Raw genomic sequence first — 26,752 nt, forward strand, 5'->3', positions numbered from 1 at the left:
AATTTTTTTCTTCCTCATTGGAAATAGTAGGATCTGAAAAAGGTTTTCAAGGGGTAAAATAATTAGCTACAAGAGATCAAAAGCAATGCTTGAGGTTTCCTTAGGACAAGTCTCTCAGTAAGTCAGTTTAGAAAATCATTGCTTTTTTACAATGTGTACATACGTCATTAAACCAGTGCTGATGTTTATTCAGAGGCTTAGCCTCATTCAGTACACTTTAGCCATAGCGTGTGCTCCCGATCACTTTATGACTGGCAACAGTGACAAGTGATGTGGATGTGAGGTTGTCCAAGGCAGGCAAAGTGGGTGGGTCTTCTGCTTTGACAGGCCCACCAGGCCTCTAATGATCTGCTTATAGGCCCTAAAAGTCCCTCGCAAAGGAAGGAGACCAATTACCTCACAGTCCCAACAAGAAACATCATAGAGAAGAGACGAGGAGATTCACTTTTAGAGAATTCTAAAAAAAAATACATCCAAGCAATGTAAGAGGATGATGCTTTGGCTCAGCTGTAGCCGTTGCAACGAGATGTTTTAAAGATTCTTGAGAGCAAGTAGCGAGCGTGGCTGTGTGTTGACATCAGGCGGGCTGGAGAGTGGAGCAGAACAGAGCTGGGTGCCCCTGAGCAGGCAGTTACCACAACAAAGCCAACAGACTGGTCTGAAAAACCAGGCCAAATTCCTGCCCTCTAGGACCTGGCTTAAAGCTTGAGCGGAAACTTTGAAAGAGGGGGGACGAGACGAGATGAGATGAGAGGAGAGGAGAGGAGAAGAGGTGGAGTGAAGAGGATACAAGACGAGGCCAGGCGGGTTAGCATGTAGCGAGGAAAGGGATAGCTGCTGGGGCCTATGGAGTACGGCAGGAGAAGGAGAGATCGACGGAAATGAGAGCGAGGGAGAGACTGAGAGGAGACCAGGCCCCCACTGTAAAGATGGAGGGATCGTATTCCTTCTCTTGAAAGCGGAGGGGCAGCCGTGTGGTGGAAAAAGAAGCCATGAACTCGATCTGACGATTAAATAGGCACATCTCTATAGCTGCAGGCCACAAACGAGATCAGGTCCACAGCACACACACAGTTTGTGTATATAACTGTTGGCAAACTCCAATAGATCTATGGGATGAGCTCAGTTGATCCCTGTTCGGGAGTATTTTGCGGATTTCTGCGATAATAAATACGTTTTTTTTCCCCCTCAGTTTTATTTTCCTTATTGGATAAAAGTGATACCTTATTATCATTATGCATGATAGCATTTAGAAAAACAGCTCTCTCTTTTCTCCGCTCGATCCGTTAAGTCTGGAGGTGCATTGGGATTGTGTGGGAGTGATTGCTATTTAGCCTCATGGAGCTTGGTACAATCAGATGCCTATATCTTGCATATCCTCCAGGGCTCCTTCCTCACCCTCTCCCTCCATTCATTCCTCGCTCCTTCCGACTCCCCTCACCCGCTTCGCTGTTACTGTAGCTTGGCAGGCGAGCAGCGCAGTTATGCCGTAGAGCTTCTCTACAACCTTGCACCATCTCCAGTGAACATAAATTAATGGTGTAGAGCAAACAGGCTGCTGGCTGAGGGCCAGGAGCTGGCTTCAGGAGCCCAGCCAGCGATTGTTGTGGCGGGCCATGGCAGCAACAGCAGTAGTAGTACTGATGCACTGCCAACCAACCAGCCAGCCAGCCAGTCAGAGAGGCAGACAGACAGACTGGGGGCCCTTTTGCTCTATAATAGATGCCGCGGGCCTCGCCAGTGTGCCTTGTATTTGCAATCATCACCGTTTTACTGTCAGAGGGCAATCCGCTGAGAGCCCTTATACTTATTGTGGAAGCTCCGGAGTCTGGTGTGAGAGACAGAAGTGTAGTGGTATGTTCTGAATGCAGATCGTGTGAGGTGTAGATATGGATGTACTTTCATTTGCTGTTATCAGAGGTTGGCATGCAGTGCGTGCGGTTTGTAGGTTGGCATCATGTGAGTTCTGTTTATAAGTGGGCTGTAACCGTGTGTGTTTGTGTGTGTGTGTGTGTGTGTGTGTGTGTGTGTGCAGAGAGAGAGAGAGAGAGAGAGAGAGAGAAAGAAAGGAAGAGCAGCAGGGTTGGATCATTGAGTCATGTGGCATTCTTGCCTGTTTTCAGACTGTTGTCAGGAAGCAGTGTAGTTCCCAGTAAAATAAAACAAACACCCAAAACTCCCTCCCACATCCAACCGCCCCAAAACACACAAAGAGAGGGAGTGAGCGGGAGGGAGGGAGAGAAAGAGTGAGCAATGGAGATAGAGAAGTTGAGCACAGAGATAAAAATGGAGGTGGTTTTAATGCGACTTTGGTTTACGCAAACTGTTCAAAGGAACTTCAACTCACGCAGTTTACTTGGGTTTGCAAACCTTAGTTTGGGCTTTGAGAATAAGCCTGACATTAATTCATAATTGATGAAATAAATCAAATTGATCTTTGAAACTCATCATTATTTTAATTCGCTACAAATAATTCTTTGTAGTTTTTTGCTGATGCGTTTGAAAGAATCGATTCTTTTTACTGTCACAGAAATATGACGGTGTTCTTTTCTCTTAATTGTCAATCTATTTGATGTTTACAGACAGAAGCAATTAACCATATCCTTCAATTTGAGCCACAAAGTCTGTCAGAAAACTGCCGCTAAAAGGCCAGATATCGCTCTGTGCATAGTAAACACTCGTGATGGATTGAAAAACTCCAACTGGATTTATTTGTCATATCTGTTTGATCTCCCAGTAATGCCGATATGCATTCAATCTCATTGTCATTTGTCAAAGAAGCCAATTGTAGCATTATTAACAACGGCAACTTGATATTTAAAATGTGCCAATCTTACCCGAACTCAATGCATGAATCCATATTAAAATGTCATCCCTATATTTGATTGCGCTTATTTCTGACAGTGAATATTATTATCATCCTCCAGTCACTTTGATTAAAAACAAATAAGATTCCAATCAATGCAAAGAAGGCATATATGAAAGGAAACAGCGGGATACAATATTGCTGTAAAACTACACACAAACTCACTATAAAGCCCATCAAAAGCACCAACACACAAAAGCATTGTCATGAAACGTTATATAGATTTATGTCTGTTTTTATTTACTCCAATTTTACAGAATTAAAAATATATATGGGGATTATCTAATAAGCCTAGTAGCTGTGGCTAATGCACACCAATCATCATCAGCAGCTCCTTTGTGTTGCCATGGCACTGGGGTAAACAGCCAATGGCCTGTGATTTCCTGGGAATCATTAGCATGGAATAGGTTTGCAAGCCACTGCAACCTCGTGACCTCACTCTATAACTCATGTCACACACTGATGATGTCATTCATCAATGGGGTCCACCAGCTTCTCAGGCGAGGGGCTGCAGGTTCTGAGGGTGGAGGAAGGGGAAGGAGCAGGAGCGGGAAAAGCGGGGTGGGGGTTGAATGGAGCGGCCGGGATAATGATCGGGCTGTGGGATTTGACGACGGCAGCAAATAGGTGTCAGGAGAGTATGAATGTGATATATAGCGATGCTAGCTGGATGTTGAAGGAGTAGATAGGAGGCGGCGTGGGCGAAAGGTGTGGTGGTCCAGCAGTAGATGTGGTTATTGTATATGGTGGAACGCCAAGCTGGGCTCAGGGGGAGTTTGAGGACCGAACACAGCGGATGATGGAGCTACCTCGGCTCGTAATGTTCAGCAACCACAGGGGCCATTACATACAGCACTATCAGAGAGCACAGAGCACATCACACCCTGTAATTTAGCCAGCGCACACACACACACACACACACACACACACACACACAGCTCAATTCTCAATGACTGGCAGAATGTGATCCACCTGCGCCTAGGTTTGTGTTTATGTGTTTATGTTGATGTTTCGGGTCACATTTTGGACAGCGTCAGGATAGTGCATGCTTGTGCACATTAACGAGCTTTAGCATAATTAACAGAGCAGTTTCGATCGCGGACCGGTGCTGCCCTGACAACAAATTGAAGCTGCTCATTTCTGGCTTATTTATAGACGGGCTGTTTTACATTTTGCGGTCAATCCTCTTTTAAGGATATTGGCCTTGGTGTTTGTAATTGAACATATTGAGCGAATCCAAAGCTAGTGTGGAGATTATCAATACCATCTTTGATCTTGCTCTGTGTTTGTGTTTCATCCATTAAATAACCATGTCATGCGGTCTCCTGAGGCAAGAGAAGGACATCTCCAGGAAGAAACACATTAGAACAGAGTCAGCACTCTGACTCTGTGTGTTTGGTTCATCAATCCCAGATTCGCCTCACGTTTCCTCTTTTAATATCAGATTTATTTTTTGCCCTCATTGGGTGATTTACTATACATATTTTTTTACAAAGGCAATTAACATTAAGGGGTTACTCAGAGGTCTAAACAGCCGTTCTCCAATTTCACGGCTGCTGCAGCCTTGTAACCACTGGGCCCACCATGGCGGCTTACTTCTCAAGTCCATATGTGCGTGTGTGTGTCACCATTGCCACCGCACACCATTTTCTGTAGCTGAGATTTCAGAGCACCATGCTTTAAGCAAAGCTGCCACAGCGTAAAGTGTGGGTGGCCTGCAGTCGCAGCCATAAAAAGTACGTGTGTGTGTCGGGGAAGGGGGGCAGCAAGAAAGGCGGAGAGAGAGAGTTGAGGACAGATGAAGGGAGGATGAGGAAAGGTTGTATAGGCATATTGCGTGTGTATTTGGACATTTTCTTCTGTGTGTGCAAGTGCACAAGCAAGTGTCTCGGGGTTGCAGGGGAGGTGATCTAGTCCGACACAGGAAGGCAAGGAGTGGGGGAATGAGCACGGGCCAGGAGGGGTATGAGCTGAACGAAATAGGATTTTTTTTTTTAGTGTCGTGTCTATGTGGTCAGAGTAAATCTCCTTACTCAGGGGTTTTGTGTGCGAGGGGGGCTTTAACGTCCCCACTCTCCTTGATGAGACATCTTTCTTGTTTGTTCAAACCATTCATTACGCGGTGGCTGCTGGACGAGCTACGCCGCTGGCCGGCGTATTTATCACCGAGCTAAAGCGCGCTCTGGCTGACAGTAGGGGATTGATGACCGGGTCTGGGCCTGAGAGGCTGAGGAAGCCTTAATACAATGTAGATGACCCACTCCCATTTCCAATTTAGGCTGCTCTTCTCCCCACACCTCCACACCACATCATCTTTAGCTCCGTCTCAATTTGTGTATGTGTGCGTATATGTTTGTGTAGTGTGCGTGCATGCAGAAGAGTGGGAGGGAGTGTGCGTTGTGTTATATTTGCGAGCGTGTTTTGATGGTGACCGAGGTCATCGCTAATGTGAAAACGCAGAGAAAGCCCAGAAGTGTAAGGGGGAGGGAAAGAGAGGCTGTGCTCTTATTACATGTTGTTGTACAGAAGGAACACACACACACACACACACACAGATATAGATATGTATATCTGCTCTTTGGACGTTGTGCACACATACACACTGAGTGGCATGCACACACACACACAGTAACCAAGAGAAATTGCTCCGTCTTCCCCAGCCAAGGAAATGTCAGCACCTGGCAATCAAAAAATGTATTTCTATGCAAGCATTATCATCTTTCCTTTGTTAATGATTTTAGCATATTAAAAGGAACTACGTACACAAGTACAAATCAGATTAATCCCTCTCTGCAGCCGGGACTCATTATTTGTCCAATCTCAGCCTTGTTTGTTATTAATTGAGCACATTCCTCGAACCATTTTTTTCATCTCTCCTTTAATTAAAATAGACCACATTTAGACAGGCAGCACTAGCAGAACGGAGAAATCCTCCTCTCGGCTGATATGAAACCTCACTTACATCAATTATTTCAGCAGTAAATGAGAAAATAGTTCTCGTGCAACTGTTATCATTTCATGTTAAAACTGAATTCAATTAACACAAGCCGGCAGATATTAGGAAATTTGCCTCCTCAGTGAGTGTGGTGGAGGGAACGAGCTGAAAAAAAGTCACGAGGCTAAAGGTGATTTTCCTTGAGGGGGGAAGGATGTGCGTTAATGGAGCTTAAAACCCGCCCGAAAATAGAGGAGGATTTAAGTGTCACTTCTTGTCATTTGCAGGTGTCACGTCTCAGAATATTTGCTTGTGTCTGTGTGCATTTTCTTTTTTGCACATGCTTGCGTGCGCGTGAACGTGTGCGCGCATGCTCTCGGTCTACATTGGCTGAATGAAACGCATAGTGTCTCATTTGTTTCGTTTGCGTGCGCCCCGACTCCTAATCTGGCCCTTAAAGACATCTGTCACCAGCGATCACTGTTGTTTTGTCATGCTTCATAGCAGGCCCAGGGGGAGCACGGCAGCCCAAGGTCTGCCATTTATATCAGCCCATGTTCTCTAGATTGGACCTGACACAAATAGTATCATTGCAGCCCTGGTCGCAGAATTACATTTTCAGGTAAAAATCTTGGCGAGGCTGCGGAGGAGATTTCACAGCATTCTGTTCTTTCAGCGTTAGTCCGCATTCAGCCGCTCTCTATGAAAGAGCCACCACCAGGATACATGTCAGACATTCAAGGAAAGATAAATGTATTCTGTATACAAATCTGCACCCACTCATTCTGTTGCTCGGTATTATGAAGGGATTCTCAGACGCCGCGGTATCCGCGCTAGGCCTCGGTGTGTGCCTGTGTGCGTGCTCGTAAGTGTGTTTTTTTTTCTGTATGTGGTGCATATGCTTGGTGCGTACACTATATGTAGTTGGTGTGTGGGCGTGGTGTGGATAGAGAAGGGGGTTATCACGGTTGACAGTTTTGACAAACTTGTTCGGCCAGCTCTGACAGGTTAAGGACCGACTTGTGTGTGTGTGTGTGCGTGTGTGCGTTGATGTGTGGGTGGACACGTGTATGCTCTGAATGTCTATACTGTGCAACGGGGTGGGGAGGGGAAGGGTTGGTTGGAGGTCACGACAAGGTGCAGTCTTAGGTTACACAATACAACAAACAAGGGAACATATTGAATACATAGTCATAAGCAACTTGACTCGGAGCATCTTGTTTTTCCGCCACGAGCAGTTACTGTACGCGTGTGAATATTTATGTTAATCTGTACGTCAAAAGAGCTCATGTGTGTGTGTTTCTCTCTCCGTTTGCTCCCGCAGCACCCATACCCGTCTGAAGAGCAGAAGAAGCAGCTAGCCCAAGACACAGGCCTCACCATCTTACAAGTAAACAACTGGTGAGTCAAGATTTCCGCATGCCCTATCTCCACCACCAGCATCGCTCTGCTTTTCATTCTCAAAAGCCTTCGCCTCCCCTCACCCCGGCAAGTGTGAAAACCGTTTATGTACAGCCCTTCCCGTCGCACATAGACACGCAGGGGAAGCACGCGTAGACACACACACTGACAACCTTTGTAACATTATTATATGTAAGCTACCAGGATGTTCCGGTGTTATCGGCGAAGTGTTCTGCGGCTAAGTCAGTGGTCTTTGTGGTTTGATATGTATTCAGTTGGATATATTTAAGGGTGAAAGGCAGAGATCATAAGCTACCCCCGTACCCACCCCACCCCTTCATCCAAAACCATACCTAGCACCGGCACTGGTGCCCCCACAAAAGGCAAAACTGCCTTCCACCCCCTCCCCGTTTTTTACACAAGCTATATGGTGGATTAAGGTTTTGGTGGCCTGGCCAGCAGGGCCTTTGTAGATGGCTTAGCACATAACTGGGGGTGGTGGATTAAATAAAATGATCACAGAAGCAAAGAAATGATACAGGAATTACTTATCAAAATACTAGCCCAGGTTTTATCTGCAGCTTAATTTTGTTCAGTACATTCTCAGGGTGATGTTCAGATTAATTGAACTGACAGCTTCCTTTCAAATTTCCGGCAAGGTATTTGCACGGATTTCAGGTCTTACACAAACTTAATTATATGGAACCCCATTTTATCATTCTAATTCCATGTAGCGGGGGTTCTATTTACAAATGACAAGTCTGTGCCTTTTATTCACAGCTTTCCTTAATATATTTATCAAAGCGGGTTCATTTACAAAGTGCTCTATCTGTTGGGTACAGGCAGGCCGACATTAACGAAGCTTTTAGGTTTATCAGGCTCGCAGCCTGACAAGCCACCCGAGGGTCAATTGATTTTTTGGTTCTGTGATACATTTTTTTCCTCATTTTTTCTGGATCACAATGAGAAACATGCCTGGAGAATTAGCCTGGTTTGTCGGCCTTATCTATCAGCCCCCTCCCTCGCCCTCGCCCTCCCCCCTCCGTCCTGACATACTCTCTCTCTCTCTCACTCACTCTCTCTCTCACTCTCTTTCTGTCTCTCTCACTCTCTCTCACCCTTTTCTTTATTCCCTTCCAGCCAAAGGAAGTCAAGCTACTTAAATTGGCCACAGGAACCGCTGTTATCAGACTTTAATGCACCCTACAGTGTGGATAGCATTTCAATTACACCAGTAACCAAAGATTAGCCCCCGCTTGCCTGTTTCATGCCTCGTGCCACCGTTTCGGGACGCCACGCACCTTACCTACAGGAGCAGAAAATTGAGTTGCCTTGCCTGTGTCATGGTGATTAATGCAGAAATAGTCTGCAAACCTGCGAGGAGGGAGAGCGAGAGAAATAGACAGAGACAGAGATAGATATAGGAAGAGCTGCTGCCTTCTCAGAGGCCATGAAATCCAAGCCTGGCGCTGAAATGCCTCAGATCCATTTATAAAGAGGGCTGAAAGAATCTCGTGCTGGGTAACATCCTCATGAACCTTATTTCTGCACGCACACATACACATAGGTGGTCATGGAGCTGTGTATTAATGTTACAGCAGCCGTGTTAACAAAAACACACCGGGAATCAATTTTCACAAATAAAGTCATTAGAGAGGCTTAGACCAGTCTATCTCTGGTACATTCTGGGTGTTGCGGACTCGCCTGGCGGATGCTGCCACGTTAATGGAGGGAGAGATGAGAAAGAGCGAGGACGCAGAAGTTTTCTTTGCCCTCGCAGCGCTTAACCAGGCAGGACAGTAAGTTAGGGTTAATTTTTCTGTTCAGTTTCTGCTGACATGGTCCACCCAGGATATGACAGAACTCCACCATATGAAATTCCTGTTTAAAAAAAAAAAAAAAAAGCTCTTCAAATTCCTGGCTGGCCCCTTGCATTGTTCTGTAGTTCCCTTTGATGCATGGCCGCTGCCATGTTACTGGCCAAAGAGAGGGAGAGGGAGATAGAGACAGAGGGAGGGAGAGACAGGAGCAGAGGATGAGAGAGGGGGGAGGAAAGGGAGGGGATGGCCTCCGTCTTCGGTTTCCAGAGCTCTCCCTCAGGGAAAGGATGTGCTGAATCAGGGCTTTGTCCGCCGGCACAATCGCAGCCCAGCGAGGGCACAAGGGTGCTCTGTGTGATAGTCAATAGACAGTGCATCTCGCTCTCTCCCAACTTGCCCCATCGAATCTCCCCAAAGCATACCCTCCAACTGACACCTCCCTTTACCTGCGGCTCACCTGTAAACCCATAGTAGACCACTTCCAACCGTAAACCTTTTGTGTTTGTACCTCAGGAGACACTCCAGCTGGTTCTATATCGAGGTCTATATCATTAGCTGGCAGCCTCACCTGTTTGTAGCCCACACCCCATTAGCTGTGTGATGTTAATAAGGAACAAAGGAAAAGGTTAAAGTCCACAATCTCTCTGCGCAGATGAGGAGGAGGACTTGATTATCCAGCTAATAGTATCTGCTGTGCACAAGTGTGTGTACGTGCACGATATGCACATTATTACTAATGGTCAACTACACTCTCTCAGTGTGTACAGTGTCAGGACACCATTAGTTGACCATTAGGTAGTGTGTTTGCTCTGCTTACGTTTTGAGACAACTGGCGTCATGCTAACAGAATCGGGGAGTGGTCTGACATGTAATTGCATTTGTTTAAGATTGCAGGAAAAGGTGAGGGCCGTGTCACACGCGGCATTCTGGGATAATGAAGTAGGTGAAATGGCAGACTCAGGTGTCTACGCGCTGCAGAAGCGTTTACAGTTTACAGTATCTAGCGGCGTATTTGCCTGCCTCAGCAGCTCCTGGTGTCCTGCTATCAGTCTGGGCTAAATGGGGCCTGACCGAATCCTTTCATGTCTCAGCGTCAGACCCAGCACGATGTGCTCTCACTCACTGCCATAAACACACACACCGACTATCCTGCCGTCATTTACCACTGCGGCAATGCACGCGCGCACACACACACACACGACACACATAACGCGCGGGATTATTACATGGGCCTGAGAGATGACGCCGATGACAGATGACTGAGAGAAACGGCATCTAAAAAAAGGAAGGAAATCGTCCCCTCATTATTCCCTCATCTCACAGGCAGCCAGTTGGTCATTTCCATGGCAGAGGGAGAGAGAGGAGAGAGGCAGAGCCAGTCAGAGAGCGAATATGTCAGTTCTTGGCATCTATGATGACTGACTGCTGTGCCACTGGAGCACTAATAACAATAAAGAGGGCACCGAGCCACACTCTATTTTTACATCTCTGCCTCCTCTCTACAGCCCAGGGGGGAATACATGCATAGACACATACACACACACACACACACACACACACACACACACACACAGGAGAGGCTCTAATTAGCGGCAGAAAGGAATACAATGAGTGAGTTATTAAGACACAGGGGCGGATCGCAGCCAACCTTTGCCCCCTGTCGGAGCACAGGTCACATGATAAGAGAAGGATATCCACCAGACGGCGGCGCCAAGCAGCCTGTGCCCACTGAGGAGATGAAATAGGCTCAATCTCTGTGATTGTTTTTCTTTCTTGAGAATCACAGGAGGACAAACTCCAATTTATAATACCATTCAGCGTGTTTACACTGAGATTTAGATATTTCATTTCATTGTTCTGATAAGCTTATAAGAATAGACTACCAAAGTCAGTGGATTCGTAAGACAGGTGTGCAGGTGGAATAAATAAAAAAAAGCGAAAAAGAGCAGCTGAAAGGAAAGGAAAAAGTCATACGCCATCCCAACTTTTGCCTATCTACGTAGAATCCCAGATTACGTCTTGCGGTAGCACAGCCTGCAGATTAACTTAGTTTAGGTTCCTCTAAACTGGCTCCTCTGTAGCTCCCTTCACAGCATGTCCCTCATTTCCACTCAGATCTTCACTTTCCTCTCTCTTTCTCAGCCTCCCCCCTCCCCCAACCCGCCACGGTTCCCTCCAGACTGCTCCGAGTTTACCACATAGAAGCTGTGCAGCAGGTTCACATGCAAACTGTTATTACCGGTCAGGCACATTTATTTGTAGTATCTGAGAACAAGAAAAGAGAAGAGCCGAAGCCAAATTTGTTCCTCCACTTAGCGGAGCATTTTCCAAACCCCCTTTCCCAGTCCAATGAGACACTTAGGAACACTGGCTTTTATGATTTTTTTATGAATTTTTATGATCCTCTGGTTTGGCGGGCGAGCCCATTATGAAATGCAAAATAATAACTAATATTTTCCAAATGTAACATAAAGCTATGAATCTTGCCCAGCCGCCTGTTTTTTCCACAATCTTTATAAGTATTTAAGTCTCACATAGAGGCTTTTGAGGTCCTTTTCCCCCTCTCTTTACTCTTCTCCGTCTCGCAGCCTACTCTTTAGTTTTCTATCTCTTCATTCCTGCCACATTGGTGGGCTAGTTGACTGAAGTTGCTGGTTATCTATCTAACTTTGACCCAGATGGAAATGTCAGGCCTTTTTTTGGCTGCAACCAGGGACTCCCGGCAGTGGCCATCTTATGCCCCTGGCTTTCTAAATATACAGCTGGAGTGTGGAGAGGTTGCGGCCGTGTGTCTGTTTGTGTGTGTATCCCTCTTGTGCGAGTATGAGTGTTTATGTGAGTCTGACTGAGAGAGGCGCTGCCAACACAGGCATCATGATCCCTCTCATTTAGGGACCGCTAATTGGCAGTTAATTAGCAGAATTGACTCTGTTGTCAGATCCCAAGTGCCAGCCCCCCTACCAACACCCCCTACCCGCTAAGTTCATTTGATCTGGCTGCTTTCTTGATGCTGTAATAATAATCCCATTTTATCTGTTTTGGAGGGAGAAACACATTTGGAAAAACATATTTTCATTATTGGCAGAGTAAAACAGAACAGACTCCCTGTTGCAGCAGGTTTCATTTTGTTTTTCATTTTCGGCCGCAGTTGTTACAGCTCCAAATATCTGTTCGCGGCGCAATCTAGACACACGCTGTACTCACAGGGTAAGCCATGGGAGTCTTGAATAGCTGATGCTAATGTGCGCCACTGTGTTTATGTGCGAGTACATGAGCACATGCCGCTGTCGAAACGCTCAGTGTGATTAACAGGGCCCACTCCCAGTTTATCAGGCACTGGGGGCACATTGGGTCATAGCATGGCATGGACACCCACCGTGGCCATGGAGCAGCCCAGTGCCCACCTCTGTGTGAGTCTGGAGTTATGAAAAACAGGTGGTGCTTTAATAAGATTGGCAGTGTCGGGCGATCATGCACAAAAATGAACGCTTTTTTACTTGTTTTCCCCATTACAAGCTCAAGACTCTCCAAGGCTGTGGAATTCTCCCAGCAAAGACGGCATGCAAGGAGAAACGAAGCCAGACGAGGCAAGATAGAGAGGCAAAGAGCTGAAAGAGGCATTACAGAGAAGGCATTAGAGAGAGATGGAGAGAGATGGGAGGAGGGAGGTCTTTGTACTTCTCTGCTCCTTTTGGCTCTTTTATTCCTCAACGGCTTGGTTTTATTGGTGGGTCGTTTAATAACAAGGGCTCCGCGTTTGAAATGAAGTCGAGCTGCGTTTGCGTGGGCGAGCCTCCTCTTTTTTTTTTTTATTTTAAGATGGTAATTTCTGTACTAGGGGTGAGAACCGGAGAGAGATAGACAATGCACGAAAGAGAGAGAGAGAGAGAGAGACAGGAGAGCAGGAGGGTGAGAGTGTGGGAGAGGGAGAATTCAAGGAGAATACAAGGGAGGAAAGTAGGTTAATTTATTTCATTTGCGGGAAGAGAAAGAACTTAAAAAGAAAAAAGAGGTTGGTGATAGTGAGAAAGAAAGTGTAGGATGCTGTTTTCATGAACAAGCAGCTTAATGCACATGGGCAGCCACAGTAAGCCTGCCAGAATCTCCCTGTGCCTGAGGCCATCTGTGAGCAGAATAGCAATTTTATTACTTTGTCATTAAACCAATTTCACAGCAGTATTGTTTGTTAATGAGCAGCCGCAAACGAGCGGAGATGTCACGTACTAGAATAGCAGCAAGATTTGTGACCCCGGTTCTCCTCTCTGTCTCATCCTGGCAAACCTGTACCTCATTCTTATTCTTCTGCTCTTTCCGCCATCATCTTCCTCCTTTAACATCCTTACTGTCATCCTCTCCCTGCCATCCTCCCATCGTGCTCATCCCTCCCTTCCTCCCCCTGTTATAAGGGTCCCCGGCTCATAAAAGGGGAAACTGCTGAAAGATAAAATGCAAAGTCTATACAGTCAAGTCTCTGTTTATGAGCTTCCATTTGCCTTTAGAGCTCATTGGGACGAATGCTTTCTCCATGGGCTTTCAGGGCGTGCAGCTGGAAAGCCTGGGATGTTGGCCTGTTATTTAGCTCCAAAGCCTAACACGGGTGCCAACGGCAAGTGCCAACAGAGGGACTAGGCGTCTGAATAGGTGCATAAGTCCTTTGGATTGTATGCTCGATGATGTCATGCATTTTTTGTGATTTTTCAAAGTTGTTCAGAGTGCCAGGGCTTGATCGCTGCTTTTTGTAGTAGATTTGATTGGCGTCCTAGTCGTGCATTTAAAGAAAAATCAGACTCCAGCTCAGTCTGCAGTGTTTCTGCATGTGCTTCAGCTGCTATGGGGCTATATGTGTCTTTATGGCCAGTCACTCTGGTTATGTTTTTACTCTGGAGGTCGGCTGGCAGAGCATTTCTTGGTCTTTTTGTGGCTTATGACCGAGAGAGAGGCAGCGAGACACACAGAGAGAGATTTAAACTGAGGCCCCCAGAGGATCAGACAACCTGACAGAGTAGATTTGGAATAATTAGTTTTATCTGCTGAGGGAGATAGCCAGAGGAGCTGTGTGTTAGCCACAGGGTGCTGCTGCTGCGCGTATCTCGGTGCTGATGTGTGTTTCGGGCTGCTGAATGTTGTGTTTAGGTGGATGGTGTATGGAATGAGGGGTGAGGGCATGGGGGACTAAAAAGGATAAAGGTGACCAGGTGTAGCAGAATGGCCTTGAGGGTGTGTGTGTGTGTGTGTGTGTGTGTGTGTGTGTGTGTGTGTGTGTGTGTGTGTGTGTGTGTCTGTTGGAGCCAGAGAGGACAGGAGCTCCTTCTTTGGCTGAGCTCTTTAAACTCTGTGAACTTCCACAAGGTATTTTCTCTCTGTCCAGGCATGCTCGTTCTCTCACTCTTTCTCTCTGTTTCTCTTCACCTCCCTCTTTCACACTTTACATTCCCTCTATTCCTGTGTTGGCATCTACAGTAACTTCATGTAAATAAGTGCACTGTGTCACCTCTGTTGACCTCCCTCTCCCCTTCCTTTAAGACACAATGAAAGTGCTTTTGATATGAAGATGAGAGGCGGTTGTAATCACATCCTCAACAATGCTCCAAACTATTATTCTTACCTGTTGTGTGTGTGTATTTATTGTGGAGCTGTGATTCATGGCCCGGTGCCCTCTGTGGCTTTGAGGTGCAGGCCAATAAGCCCATCATGGAAGACCCTATAAATCAATATAGGCTTTTGTTTGTTTAAGCCACGCTCTGCCCCAGTTCAGGCCTGTTATGGATGAGATATCAGTGGAGTCAGTGCCAAGCAGAAAAGGGGAGGGAGGGAGAGAAAGGAGGGAGGGAGGGCCTCTCCACAAAAACAATCCAATCTTAATTGGAACGTGGCCCAAAACCTTGGAGATATCAAACCTGGTGATTTGCAATTTGGGAGAGGTGAGAAATAAACGCTGCAGCTCGCAGCCACAGTCACATGTGTGCATGCACTTTGATGAAGTTATCAGAGGTAGCTGAAGGAATTAGCCACTATTAGCTAACGCTATTACATGCATAACAAGATGCAGAGATACAGAGGAAGGGAAGGAGAAGGGAAGGGGGAGAACAATGAGGAGTATATTACCCTAATCTAGGGTTTCTGTCTTCCCAGCCTTATGAATATTTATCCCTCCCATTACCGACGATGATGTTTCAATTGGGAGACTCTGTGAGCATGTGCGACGAGGAGGGGAGGGCGGCGGGAATGTGTTTTCCCTAGTGGGGGTGGCGGGCGTCTGCCTGTACTGTAGCCCCCCCAAGACATATCTGCTTTATCATCTTCTTGTTATACAGTACGGGAGACTTTGTTCAGGTTTCTCACGAGTACGAGGTGAAGAAATAGCAAGTCTTCAAAATGGTATTCCATGCCATTTGATAGGAAGTTACACTTTTTCTGAAATAACTGCAGATATTTCTGGTTAGGGATGTTTTATCCTACAAAATCAAACATTTTGAGCATTATTTTTTCTGATTATTATTTGTTTATTTTTGGGGACAAGCACAGAAAAACATTAACAAATTGTGCAAACAATCCAAATGATATTACATTTTAAAATCTAATGCACAAACAAACATAAAAGCAGACAAATAAAACAAACAGAACATATGACATGTATGGCAAAGAATGGGGTCATCTAGACCCTTTATAGGAAAAATCACTTGTGACAGTTCACAGACTCGGATTCAAGGACAATATTCCTCAGTTTAGGCTGAATTGAATGTGTTTTCGTGCGACACGGAGATTGTTATATTTGTTTCAGGCTGTCACATATGAAGGAGGCCAGTCAAAGCTGCACACAGTCAGTGGTCGAGCTGATCTGAGAGGCAGAGGGCTTTGCTTCAGGCCACCAGGCACATCAGAGTCCCTGTGGTCCCCTCCACAGTGTCAGTGCTGCTTCTGCCAGCAGTCCCCCTTCCACAAACAACAGCTATTTATATCACTAGCCTGCTGCTGGGCTTTTTAGCCCTAAACTCTACTTCTGAACCGCGCCTGCACATGTGTGTTTGTGTGTTCTCGCTTATGTATGTCAAAGCGATTATGTGCAATTGAAACTCAGATTAATTATTCAATAGGGAAGTCAGAGGCAAGCTGACAACATTTGACCGATGACTCTCGCGGTCACTAATATGTGCTAGACGCAAACACACTTACCGAGACACATCATGGAAACGTGCTTGGTGGAAAACACTCGCTCGCGCGCCAGAGACACAATGATGAGAAGATGATGACACCCCAGTGGGAGGGAGGAATCCCTCACCCAAACACACACACTGAGTCCTGTACTCCCCAGTAGTCTGGATCTTCAAGTGCAACGGCACCTAAACCCCAGCCTTAGAGAATCCCGACCGTGAATCCACGAGGTTTAGGTGTCACTTTTTAATTGCTCAAACTGCTTTGCCCTAAATTCATGGTTCATAGTGCAGCAGTGTGAGGAGGAAAAAAAAGTGCATGTGCGTGGTAATATATGTTTGGGGGTGGGGTGGTAAAATGGGGGCACCTTCCCTGCGCAGCCTCCCATTGGCTCTGCTTTCTGACTAATACATTTGAGATTCAAGAGTTCATGTCTGCGAGTGTGTGCATGCACATGTACAGCACATGCATGCTTACAAGTGTGCCCAAGCATGCAAGGACGTAACTGTTGAAGCCCCTCTTGGCAGGCCCCCTCTTCTTCCCTTTGAGCCCAACCCATTATAGTCGTATAAAGGAGGGAGAAGAGGAGTCGTTTGATATGAAGCAAAGGAAATAGATTGGCCTTATTTCCTTCCTGGCTGCTGCAACGCCGACACTTGTGTTGCCTAGACGATCCAGGCAATTGACACTCAATTTTGTTTGAAATATCACGCCTCTATCATGTCATTATCAGCTTCCCCTGGTAATCCACAAAGCCGCCCTGTTTGATATCTGACAATAAGGGGGGAGTCACAGAGTCGCGGAATCTCTCACTCGATTACCAGGCAGAGAGGGGAAAAAAGGGCTGCGAATGAAAGGGAGCAGAAGACGATAGAGCGAGAGACAAAGAGAGGGTGAAAGAAATCGAGATGGAAAGATAGTGCAGGAGGGAGACAGAGGGGCTAAAAAAGTCACACATTTGTTTGATAGCAGTGAGAAGTGGATGGAAACGGATATTATACCTGCCCTCCCCACAGAGACATACAAAGGAGCCCAACAGTCCTGGCATTGTGGGAAAAAAAGAGAAATCTGGGTAATAGGGGTGGCAGTCTTCACAACTGAGAAAATGGGGCGATCTTGTAAGCACACCCACTCATCTCAGGAGGGCTGATGGGTAGGCCGGGGTAATGATAGTGCTGGATTTATTCTTTCTTTCTATTCACCCCGTCTCCTCTTTGTGTGTGTGTGTGCCAGCCTGCCAGCATGTCTCTGTTCTATTTCTTGCTGGCCCTGCATGAAAGCAGGAAGCCCTCACCCACCCAAAAGGTGAGACGCTGGCTTATGAGGAATGAACGCTACCTTCCAGCGCTGACGACCCCTGTCACGCGCTATGTGCTGGAACCTTTGACGGGGGCTAATATTGACATACGTTGGATGTTTTCGGATGCTCTTCAAACAACGGAAAACACAGCTGTTGGTCCCTCAGCTTCTAGGCAAGCAGGCGATACCTTGTTGTGCACCTATGCACGTTAATAAGGTGTTGTCTTAAGGGAGGGAGCGCAAAAAGTAAGACAAGAGGGGCCTCGCTAACAAGGGAGATCAAGTCTTTCCTTAATCTCCCTGTCTGGTGGTGATATTCAAAAAAAATAACAGCGTTAGTATAAACATTCCAGGGCAGAGGTGCCAGCCTCTGAGAAGAGGGAGGTTAATAAGGGGAAATATTAAGGGACTGTCTGGGAGACAGAAAGAGAAAGAAAGAAAGAGAAAAGAGAAATGATTCCACCCTCCCTCCTCTCGTCAGAAAACAGGTAGAGCTAGGCCAGGTTAGCCATGCTGGGTTGCTACAATAAGGCCTCTTTCATACAGGTGTGTTGACGCCTGGGGCAGGCTTGGCCTCGGTCCATTCCATTCACCCTGGCTGATTTGAACAATAACTATCATATCTCTTAAAAGAGAAGGGAGGGTGAAGCGTCAAGAAGGAGATGCCTGAGAGCTGTGTCGGGGCCAAGAAAAACCCCCACTGCCGTTGTCAGAGCTTGTTGATGTTTTAGTGGAGGAAAAAACGGGCAAGTTTTTTTTAACCCCCACCCCTCCATAACCCCCACATTTTTTTTCCTCCCTCTCCCTCCACTTCTGCACGGGATTCAGTGTTTTTGTGCCGTAGGACAGAGTGTGGTGAGGAGACAGAGGAACAAAGTGCTGCTGTGTGGAGCAGCAGCTGCTGCTTGCCGGATCAAAGGGGCAACAAGCGTGGTCTTCCTGGCCCAACGCTGCTCTGGAGGTGTTTGACGGACAGTCAGCAGCTGGGGCCGCCGCACAGCCCGCCATGTAGGGGTCAGGCTGCTGGACTGCAAGGCCCAGGGGTGACATGCCCTCACTGGACAGGGGGAAGAGGGGAGAAGGTGTTAGATGGGAGGGTAAATAGAGAGAGAGATGTCTATGTTTGTTTCTTTTGTTGTTTGTCTTGCTGTTGCAGTTTAGAGAGGTACTTCTGGGATTGTAACTGTATATTTCTGTCATTCAAATTGTCGGACTGTAAGACAAGATGTAAGATCATCATCAAGGCTGGAACTTGTGATTATTTTCATTAGTTCAGTTAACCGTCCAGTCCATAATATGTCTAAGAATCGTGAAAAATGCTCATCATCGCGATTTTAAAGACCAGAAGAAGGTGAGGTCTTCTTCTTCAGTTCAACCAGCAGCCCATAACCCAAAGACTCTTCATTTGCTATCATAAACAACATCAAAAAAGCAGCAAATCCTTACATTTAAGAGGCTGGAACCAGCAAATGTTTGATTGACATAGCAATTAATCGACCAATCGTTGCAGCTTTCTTCGCCATGTACCAGCCACTTGTTCATCATAATGCACAGGCAGCACTCGAAGCCTTATTTCAGGGATGAAACCACCACTAGAATAGCATTGCACTCCACACTGCAGTCTTCCACCTCTTTGGTGCTGACAGAAAATCAGAGCAAGGGAAAAGAGAGACAGACAGAGAGCGAGCATGCCGCAGTGCTATTGATTTATTTTAATTAGCTGCTCGTTAAATCGTGTCAGTTTGCAACACAAATATATAATTCTTTGTCTGATTTTCCACTTGAGTCTTAATGACTCGTACTCCCCGGGTTTCAGAGAGGAATGACTTCTGCAGCTAGACTGACAGAGCAGTGCAAATGTTACTCATATAGGGCTGAGGGGTGGCTGGGGGGGGGGTGGGGGGGTGATGCCACAAAAGGGCAATGAGTGGAGTAATAAAAAGGGAAAGAAAAACAGGTCAGTGAAAGTCCATGGAGGAGAGGTGAAACAGTCCCCCTTTGAGAGGCAGACAAAAGAGTGTGGAGGGGGTACGGAGCAGGCACTGTGGACGAGAGAGAGAGAGCGAGAGAGAGAGAGAGACAGAGGTAAAACTATGTAAACACAGTGGCTGCCCTAAACGTGGGCCCTCTCTGACGTTCCTAAAAAACGATCCCGCCTCGCTCCGCTTCACATCTGCACTAAATCAAACACGGGGGTGAGGTAATGTTCGCCCGGCTTATGTCTGTTGACTCCTGTTTTAACTTAAAGAAGGGAAGAGGGGATAGAAAAAGGGAAACTCTGCCTCTGATAGGATAAGCTCGAGGAAGGTTTCCTCGTTGCTACCCCTTCTCCTCATATCTCTTTGTCCTTTATCTCCATCCTGGAGGAGTGGAGCCTGTGAAACGCTCCTTTGTGATAGTTTATGATAAATCCACAGATACTGGAGGTTCAGTCTGGTGGCAAGCTATGTATAAACTGTTACAGGGGGCCTGTTAGGACCATGTGAGCTGATTCAATCAGTGTTGTTGACACTACAGTAGATCAGTGTTGGAGGTTCAGTAGCCCCAGACTGCCCCACTGTCTGACCAGACCATAATTAGTGTTTGCTTATACTAAACACACCCTCCTCATGGGGTTAATTTGCATGCACTTCCTGGTCAAAGGACAATGAATGTTTTACTTCTTTCTTTTTTTTGGGGGGGGGGGGGGAGAGGATCAAACTAAAGCCTTCCTCCTTTGATTCCAGTGAGTTGTGACTCAATCGCTGGAGGTTTGGAATCTTTATTTCTGTCTGAAGCAGAAATATGGAAGCAATGAGCTTTAATAGGAACCAGAGGACAGTCATGTTTGCGAGCAGCGATCACGGATCGAGTTCAGCACGTTCGTATTCAGATTGTATTGCATCTAATCTTCCTGCAAAGACAGACGGGGGCCCAGCGGTTTGACTGACAAACGGAAACTTGCCCCCCCGTCCCTGGCAAAACGGGCATGTGCAGGTCAGCCATGAAGGCAATAAACTGTCGACGATTTCTGTGTCACACATTTCTTCGTGCGCGCTCTACAGGGCTACATTTGGAGCGGTCTGGCGCTCATTCCTTGGAGAAGACATGTTTAGTCTTTCTCTGTTTCCCTCTCCCGTCTCACTCTGGCTCGGTTTCTTTCTTTCATCGCAAACTCGTCAAACGAGTGACCCTACTCCTGATTGGCTGCGTTTCCTCCGATCTCCGCGGCAATTGGCCAGCCAAGCAGCGAGTCTCTCTCTCTCTCTCTCTCTCTCTCTCTCTCCCTCTCGCTCTCTCTCTCTCTCTCTCTCTGTCTCTCTTGTCTTGGCCGTGCTCCAGGGTAGGGTGGTTTGGCATGACGATTTCTCAGGGAAGGAATGCTGACAACAGGAGCGAGTTACCAGGTGTGGCTGCGAGTCAGTTAACCAGAAACAAGGCCTTTCTGACAGATTGAGATGAGGAAGCAAGAGGGGGAGAAAAAAAAAACGAATAAGTGCAAGCACTGAGTCAGAAGGACTGGTTTTGCTGTGTTGGTGTTTTGAAGATTGTGTGTTTATCTTCGAACTTCCAGTCACCTCCCATAGTATCTGTCAACTCCTAAGGCCTTTTCTTTTATGATGCAGTTGGCTCGTTGAAGGACTTTTTGAGGCACATGGTATGTCTTAGGATTATGTAAGTTCCCCATTAGACCTCTTCTGTCTCCGACCAACCCTTACCCTCAATCCCTCTACACTCGCACACACACTGGGTGTAGCATAACACTGTATGCTAGCCAGGGCATTTAACACCTAAGCAGACACTCTCTGAACCCACCCCCCCTGTGTGTGAGAGCAGATATTAGTAACCAGGGATGCCGTGTTGATCCAGCCTAGCGGAGACCCTGTGTCAAGTGGACTCCCGCCGCGCTGGCTCCATCATTCATATCTGTCTGTTATTTTCCTCTGCGACCTGCACCAGCCACGGTGCGCTTAGTAAGCTTAGCACCGGAGCAGGGCTCTAAGTCTTCCAGTGGAGATGCATAATGTACATACGCATGTGTTTGTACACACGTCTCGCTCATTTCAGTGGGAAGTGCTACTGAAGGCCAATTGGCAGCCGTGTGGGAAGAATGCGCTGACATGCACATACACACATATTGACTGACGAGTGCGTATACATATTCGCATGCACGCTCCAAAGCATTCTTAGCACTGCAAGGGCAGTTTTTGATACGCGACTTGAAAATGTGTTTAGGGCTTATTGGCTAGAGGAAAGCAGTTGCCCACATTAAACAGCAGTGGACCGCTGCCCCCACCAACCCGCTTTCTCCTGGGGTAATGTACACATTCTGAGCTGTATCCCGAGGAATGACCTCCACACGACCCCCTAACCTTGCCTTTAATTATTTGTTTGAAGACAGCATGGAGTTCCCATGCTGAGAGGTACTCTGTGTACCGAGTGTGCATGTGTGTGTTGGTGTTTCTGTGCTCTAACATTGAGCAGAGGCAGGCCATAATAAGCTAGACCACCAGATGTAGATAATAAAACACGGGCTTTGGCTTGGAGGTTTTTAGCTAGTGTCCCCTGTGAGCCTCCTGTGTTCTGGTTAGCCTACAGACACACTGGCGGTGGTTGTGGTCGTGTCCACGGTGTCGATGTGTGGATTTACAGCGCGCACGTATGTTTTTAGCGAGCGGTTGGGAATTCTCAGTCCCTGTGGTCAACCTCTGTGTCTCTCTCAGGGGCCGTCGGGTCCCTGAGATCCATCCATCTATCCGTCCGTCCCAGTTTGACTGGCCTTCATCTCCGGAGGATTCCAGGTTGTGTTGTTCTAAGCACACACCATTAGCAGCTCACGGGTCGAGGGAAAACAGTGTTATCAGGCCTGGGTCTGATAATCTCAATTGGCTTTACTCAGACTGATAAAAGGTGCTCTAAGGCCACGAGAGGGGCCCATTGGTCACCCCCCACTCCCTCTAGTGCACCGCATCGCCTCCTGGTTACTGTGGCAACTTGTTTAGCGTACGAAAACAGAGCCTTTGTGTGTGTGTGTGCGTGTGTGTGGGTGAGTGTGTGATATGGTCGTGGTTAGCCAACAGGGAATGTTGACAAGAAGCAGGTCCTTCTCAAGGAAAATGTTTGAATATACATGTGTTTGTGTTCACAGTTGGGCTGCAACTAGTGATTGCTTTCTTTGTCGTTGTTTGGACAAACCCAAAGCCCGAGATGACGTCCTCAAATGTTTTGTTTCATCCACGACTCAAAAATATTCAGTTTACTGTCATAGAAGAGTAAAGAAACCAGAAAATGTTCACATTTAAGACGCCGAAAACAGAGAATTTTGACTTTCTTTCCTTAATAAATTACTCAAGTCGAGTTGGTGAATAATTTAGTAGCTGACAACTAATCAATTAATAAGATTAACCCATGAAGCTCTGGTTTATTGCGATTAGTTGTTTTCCTGCACTCTTCCTGTACGAGCACAAGAGGAAGAACCATTTCTTTAAAGGAACATTTAGAAAATAAAAGACATCTGAAACTTTGATCATACAGAGAGTATTCCCTCTGCAGTCGCTGTAGACCGCGTGGGCAAATGTAGCACCTGGGAAGAACATTCCTAATATTATGTGTTTATGGTTATGTCCCAGAATAGGTAAGAATGCACATGGTTGTGATTTTGAGCCCCTTGGTGCGTCTAGAAAGAGAGAGAGCAGGACATATATTTTGGCAGGCCTTGCACTTTGAGCTTAAAGAGGGAGCGTTATACCAGGAATGTCTCACTGTTTACTTGCTCAGCTGGTTTTGATGCTGGAAGCGTCTTCCTCTCTTAAGCACCGCAGGCATTTCTGACAGCATAGCTATCTAAGAATGCTTTGTCCCCTTTGTTCTATCAAAAAAAAATACTTTCGCAGTCAATAAAAGTTAAGCCTCATTCCTCCCCTTAAATCACAAATCATGCATTACAATCATATAATTTCCAATCCAGCTCTTTCGCTCTCGCACTCCACCTCCCATCCTCCTCCTTGGTTCCCTCTCATTCTCATATGGATGCGTTTCATCTTTTTATCTCAGGGGCCCGAGGCACCCCTGCGTGTACCTGCACTCTGGATGCCCCCTGGCAAATGAGCACCGCGTCTCTCTTTTCCCAACCGTGCATTTTGTACGTTTAACCATGTCACTTTGAGCCGGGCAGATTACAGGCGTTTAAGTTCATTGGAGAAGGTAAGGGCAGGTATCAGGGCTTCATGGGGGATTAGGAGCCCAAATTGGTTCCAGCTCTCCCTTCCTTCTAATGACCAGTTCTTTAGCCGTGCTGATGGTGCCATGGCCCGTACGTTAGAAGAGGGCGGCGGGGCCTTTTTTTTTCTCTCTCTCTTCTGCTTTTTTGGAGCTCCACGCTGGACAGCTCCAACGTGATTTGAAACCCCTCCTTAATATCAACCACATGGCGGTACCTGTAGTGCTACGGTCCATGCTACGTTTTGAGTAAGTGAAAGTGAATGAGAGAAGGACAGCGGGAGAAGATAGGTAGAAAGACAAAGAGGAGGGTGGAGAGCTCGCTCGGCCTGAGTGGCCAGTTTGCGTCGCCACAGCCCAAGGCGTCCCGTTCCAAGTTAAAAAGGTTGCCCATGGCTGGCAGTCACCTCCAGATGACCTCCGGCTCTACGCTGGAAAAGCCACAGGAGCAAGGCCGGCTGGGGAGGCTTTGTGGAGCTGCACTTATTCGCTGCTGTGGTGGTGATAAAACTTCAGACAGCCTAATTGATGGGCTCGCTGACATAACAATACCTTGTGAAAGCACGGAGTGGCCCATGCCTGGTCCTCATTTCTAGACAGCTGGAAGGGGAGCAGAACCCCCTACAATGCAACCAGAGTGGGGGTCCCACAGAGGGGAAGGGTGGAGGTGGGAGGTGGGGGGTGGAATGAAAGGAACCATTTGTATCCTGCACTTTGCTAACTTAAAGCTTACTTTTAAATACCAGTGGGTGATAACACCCCCAGAAGTAATGTTGTTTTGGGGAAGGAGCTGCAGACAGGATACTGTACACTGCAGGAGCGCCTAAGACAGACAGGGGAAGAGAGAGATGTGCCACGACGAGGGTTCTTCTGTGCCCAAGCTGCACTTAATACTTGAGGAATGTCTCCCTGGTGCCCACAGCAACCAAACGTAATCAAAAGCTTTATTAAAAGAGGGGGGAATAGATCATAAGGAACATTAAAAGTATCCCTCACTGGGTTCCCAAGTCAGCACACAATTGCCCTTTTGTTTGTCGCTGTTTTGTTGTGAGCGCCTCTCTCAAGGACTCGGTGGCTAATGTCGCCATTAAGTCATGCAAAACTGTTTTGTCTTTTGTGGTGCCTTGTGATGAATCTCTCTCTGTGTGTGAATGCAGGGTGATTTAACGTTTGTTTTTCTCCCCTCTCTGTTTTTTTTTTTCTCTTCTCTCTGCCAGGTTCATTAACGCCAGGAGAAGAATAGTACAGCCCATGATTGACCAGTCAAATCGAGCAGGTAAAAAAAAAAAAGAAAAAGAGCAGCTCAGCTGATGTACAGCTGAGTGCTGCTTCTCTCTCTCTCTCTTTCCCCAGCATGAAGACACCCTCTCTAAATCCTTTACTGGCATGCATATCATGCCTGGAGCCCAGATTTTTTTTAAAGGGGAACCCTACATCTACTCCCCCCTCCTAAAAAAAATCCCTTCTACTCCCTCCTCTTCCTCTTCCCCATTTTCTCTATGAGTGGTGCGGGCCGTTTGCTGATTGACTCTAATTGGAGATTTCCCAGTCTAAGTGGAGAGAGAGGTATATTAGCACTCTCTCTGTGAATTACTAATTGGACACAAGAGGAGTGCCAGAAACGCTGGCAGCATTTTATGAGTTATCTCCTTTTTTTTCTTTTTTTTAAGGCTGTTTTTGTTTTTAATTTTTTTTTTCCAGTCTAGGATTAAGGGGGGGGGTTTCCCCTCACTTTTTATGCTGCGTTTTTAATTTTATTCCCTCAAGGATCACGGTTCTGAATTTTGATCTTAAGTCGTCATTCAGTGCATTTTGAACCGGAAGTTTACCAATATCAGTTCATGTATTTTCAGCCATGAATCAGATGCAGGGAGGGATTTCCATTTCTTTAAAACAGATTATGGAAGGTTTCATATTCTTAATTGATAACGCATTCATTTTCCATATCTATTGAGATCAGATTAGAAAACAGCACAAACTGAGTAGTGAACACCCCACTGTGTGATCCCGTGGAATGATTCAGTCTCTCTAAGCTTCATTGACTGTGGCATTACCAAAAAGAAGCCAAGTAATTTGTCTCAGGGAGGGAAAAGCTGTTTTTGTTGATTAGCGAGCTCAACCGTCTTAAAAAAGGTCCCTACACACCGGGGTGGAGGTTGTTCAAATGAATAAAATGAGATGTGGGTGACTCTTTTTCTACAAATTACTGCGCTCTTGTGTGGAATATTTGTCAGCGTGCAACAAATGTGCGCCAATCAACAATCTCTACAAAAACAGCGTGACTAACAGCGCCCGCTAATCTTTACGAATTACAGATTATCCAAGATAATACTGTTATAGTCCCAGAATACACTGTTTTCTACTGTCTGCAAAGAGCATTAGTTCATTAGGGCTAATAATAGACAAAACCAGGTAGAAATTGATGGCACTGTCTGTATCACGACAGAAAATCAGGTAAATGATGTTTAGAGTAAAGAGTATATGACAGCCGAGTGACTCGCCTGCCACAGCTTAAATTCTTCTCATCCTGTCAAACTGCATGTTTTCTTCTCCCGCTTAGAGAACAATGTATCTCCTGTATGTGTGGTTTTGAATGACACTGGATGTGTGTGTGTGTGTGTGCGAGATTGCGAGTGTGTGTGTGTGCTTGCATGTATGCACGGGGACCTACTGTATGCGTGTTTGCATGCCACGCGTCAGCCAAGGCGGTCCACAAACATGAGCACAATGTCTTACAGTATGTTTGGGCTGAAGCTGGGACAATTGCTGATTGTCTGGTGTGTTTTCTCTTCTTCTTCCCCCCCTCCCCTCCCCCCTCCCTTTTTCATGTCCACGTTTTGACTACAATCAGGTTTTCTTCTTGATCCTTCAGTGAGCCAAGGAGCAGCGTACAGTCCAGAGGGCCAGCCAATGGGCAGCTTCGTGCTGGACGGTCAGCAACACATGGGGATCCGACCAGCTGGTAAGTGCGCCCATCCCCTCTCCTCCCCTCTCCCCTCCGTCATGCCTGCCTTACCGGACACCGGTTTCACCCTCGGTTATCGCAGGGCAGATCAACACTGATCCTCTTGTCTGTAGCAT

The 26,752-nt window shown here is 46.6% G+C and overlaps 1 protein-coding gene across 6 annotated transcripts in view; it reads left to right on the forward strand.

The window, feature by feature from the left end:
- meis2a (Meis homeobox 2a) overlaps positions 1-26,752 on the forward strand; it is a 178,921-nt gene that overhangs the window by 146,733 nt on the left and 5,436 nt on the right. For 4 of the 6 annotated variants that reach the window (XM_084381821.1, XM_084381822.1, XM_084381824.1 and 1 more), the window contains exons 9-11: positions 7,126-7,202; positions 24,889-24,947; positions 26,523-26,633. In XM_084381821.1, the coding sequence (XP_084237947.1) occupies positions 7,126-7,202; positions 24,889-24,947; positions 26,523-26,633 (247 nt within the window). The remainder of the gene's footprint in view (positions 1-7,125; positions 7,203-24,888; positions 24,948-26,522; positions 26,634-26,752) is intronic. The other 2 variants (XM_084381826.1, XM_084381823.1) reach the window with 1 other exon arrangement.

Source organism: Pagrus pagrus (genome assembly GCF_965226575.1).
Source record: "Pagrus pagrus genome assembly, chromosome: 18".
Lineage (NCBI taxonomy): Eukaryota > Metazoa > Chordata > Actinopteri > Spariformes > Sparidae > Pagrus > Pagrus pagrus.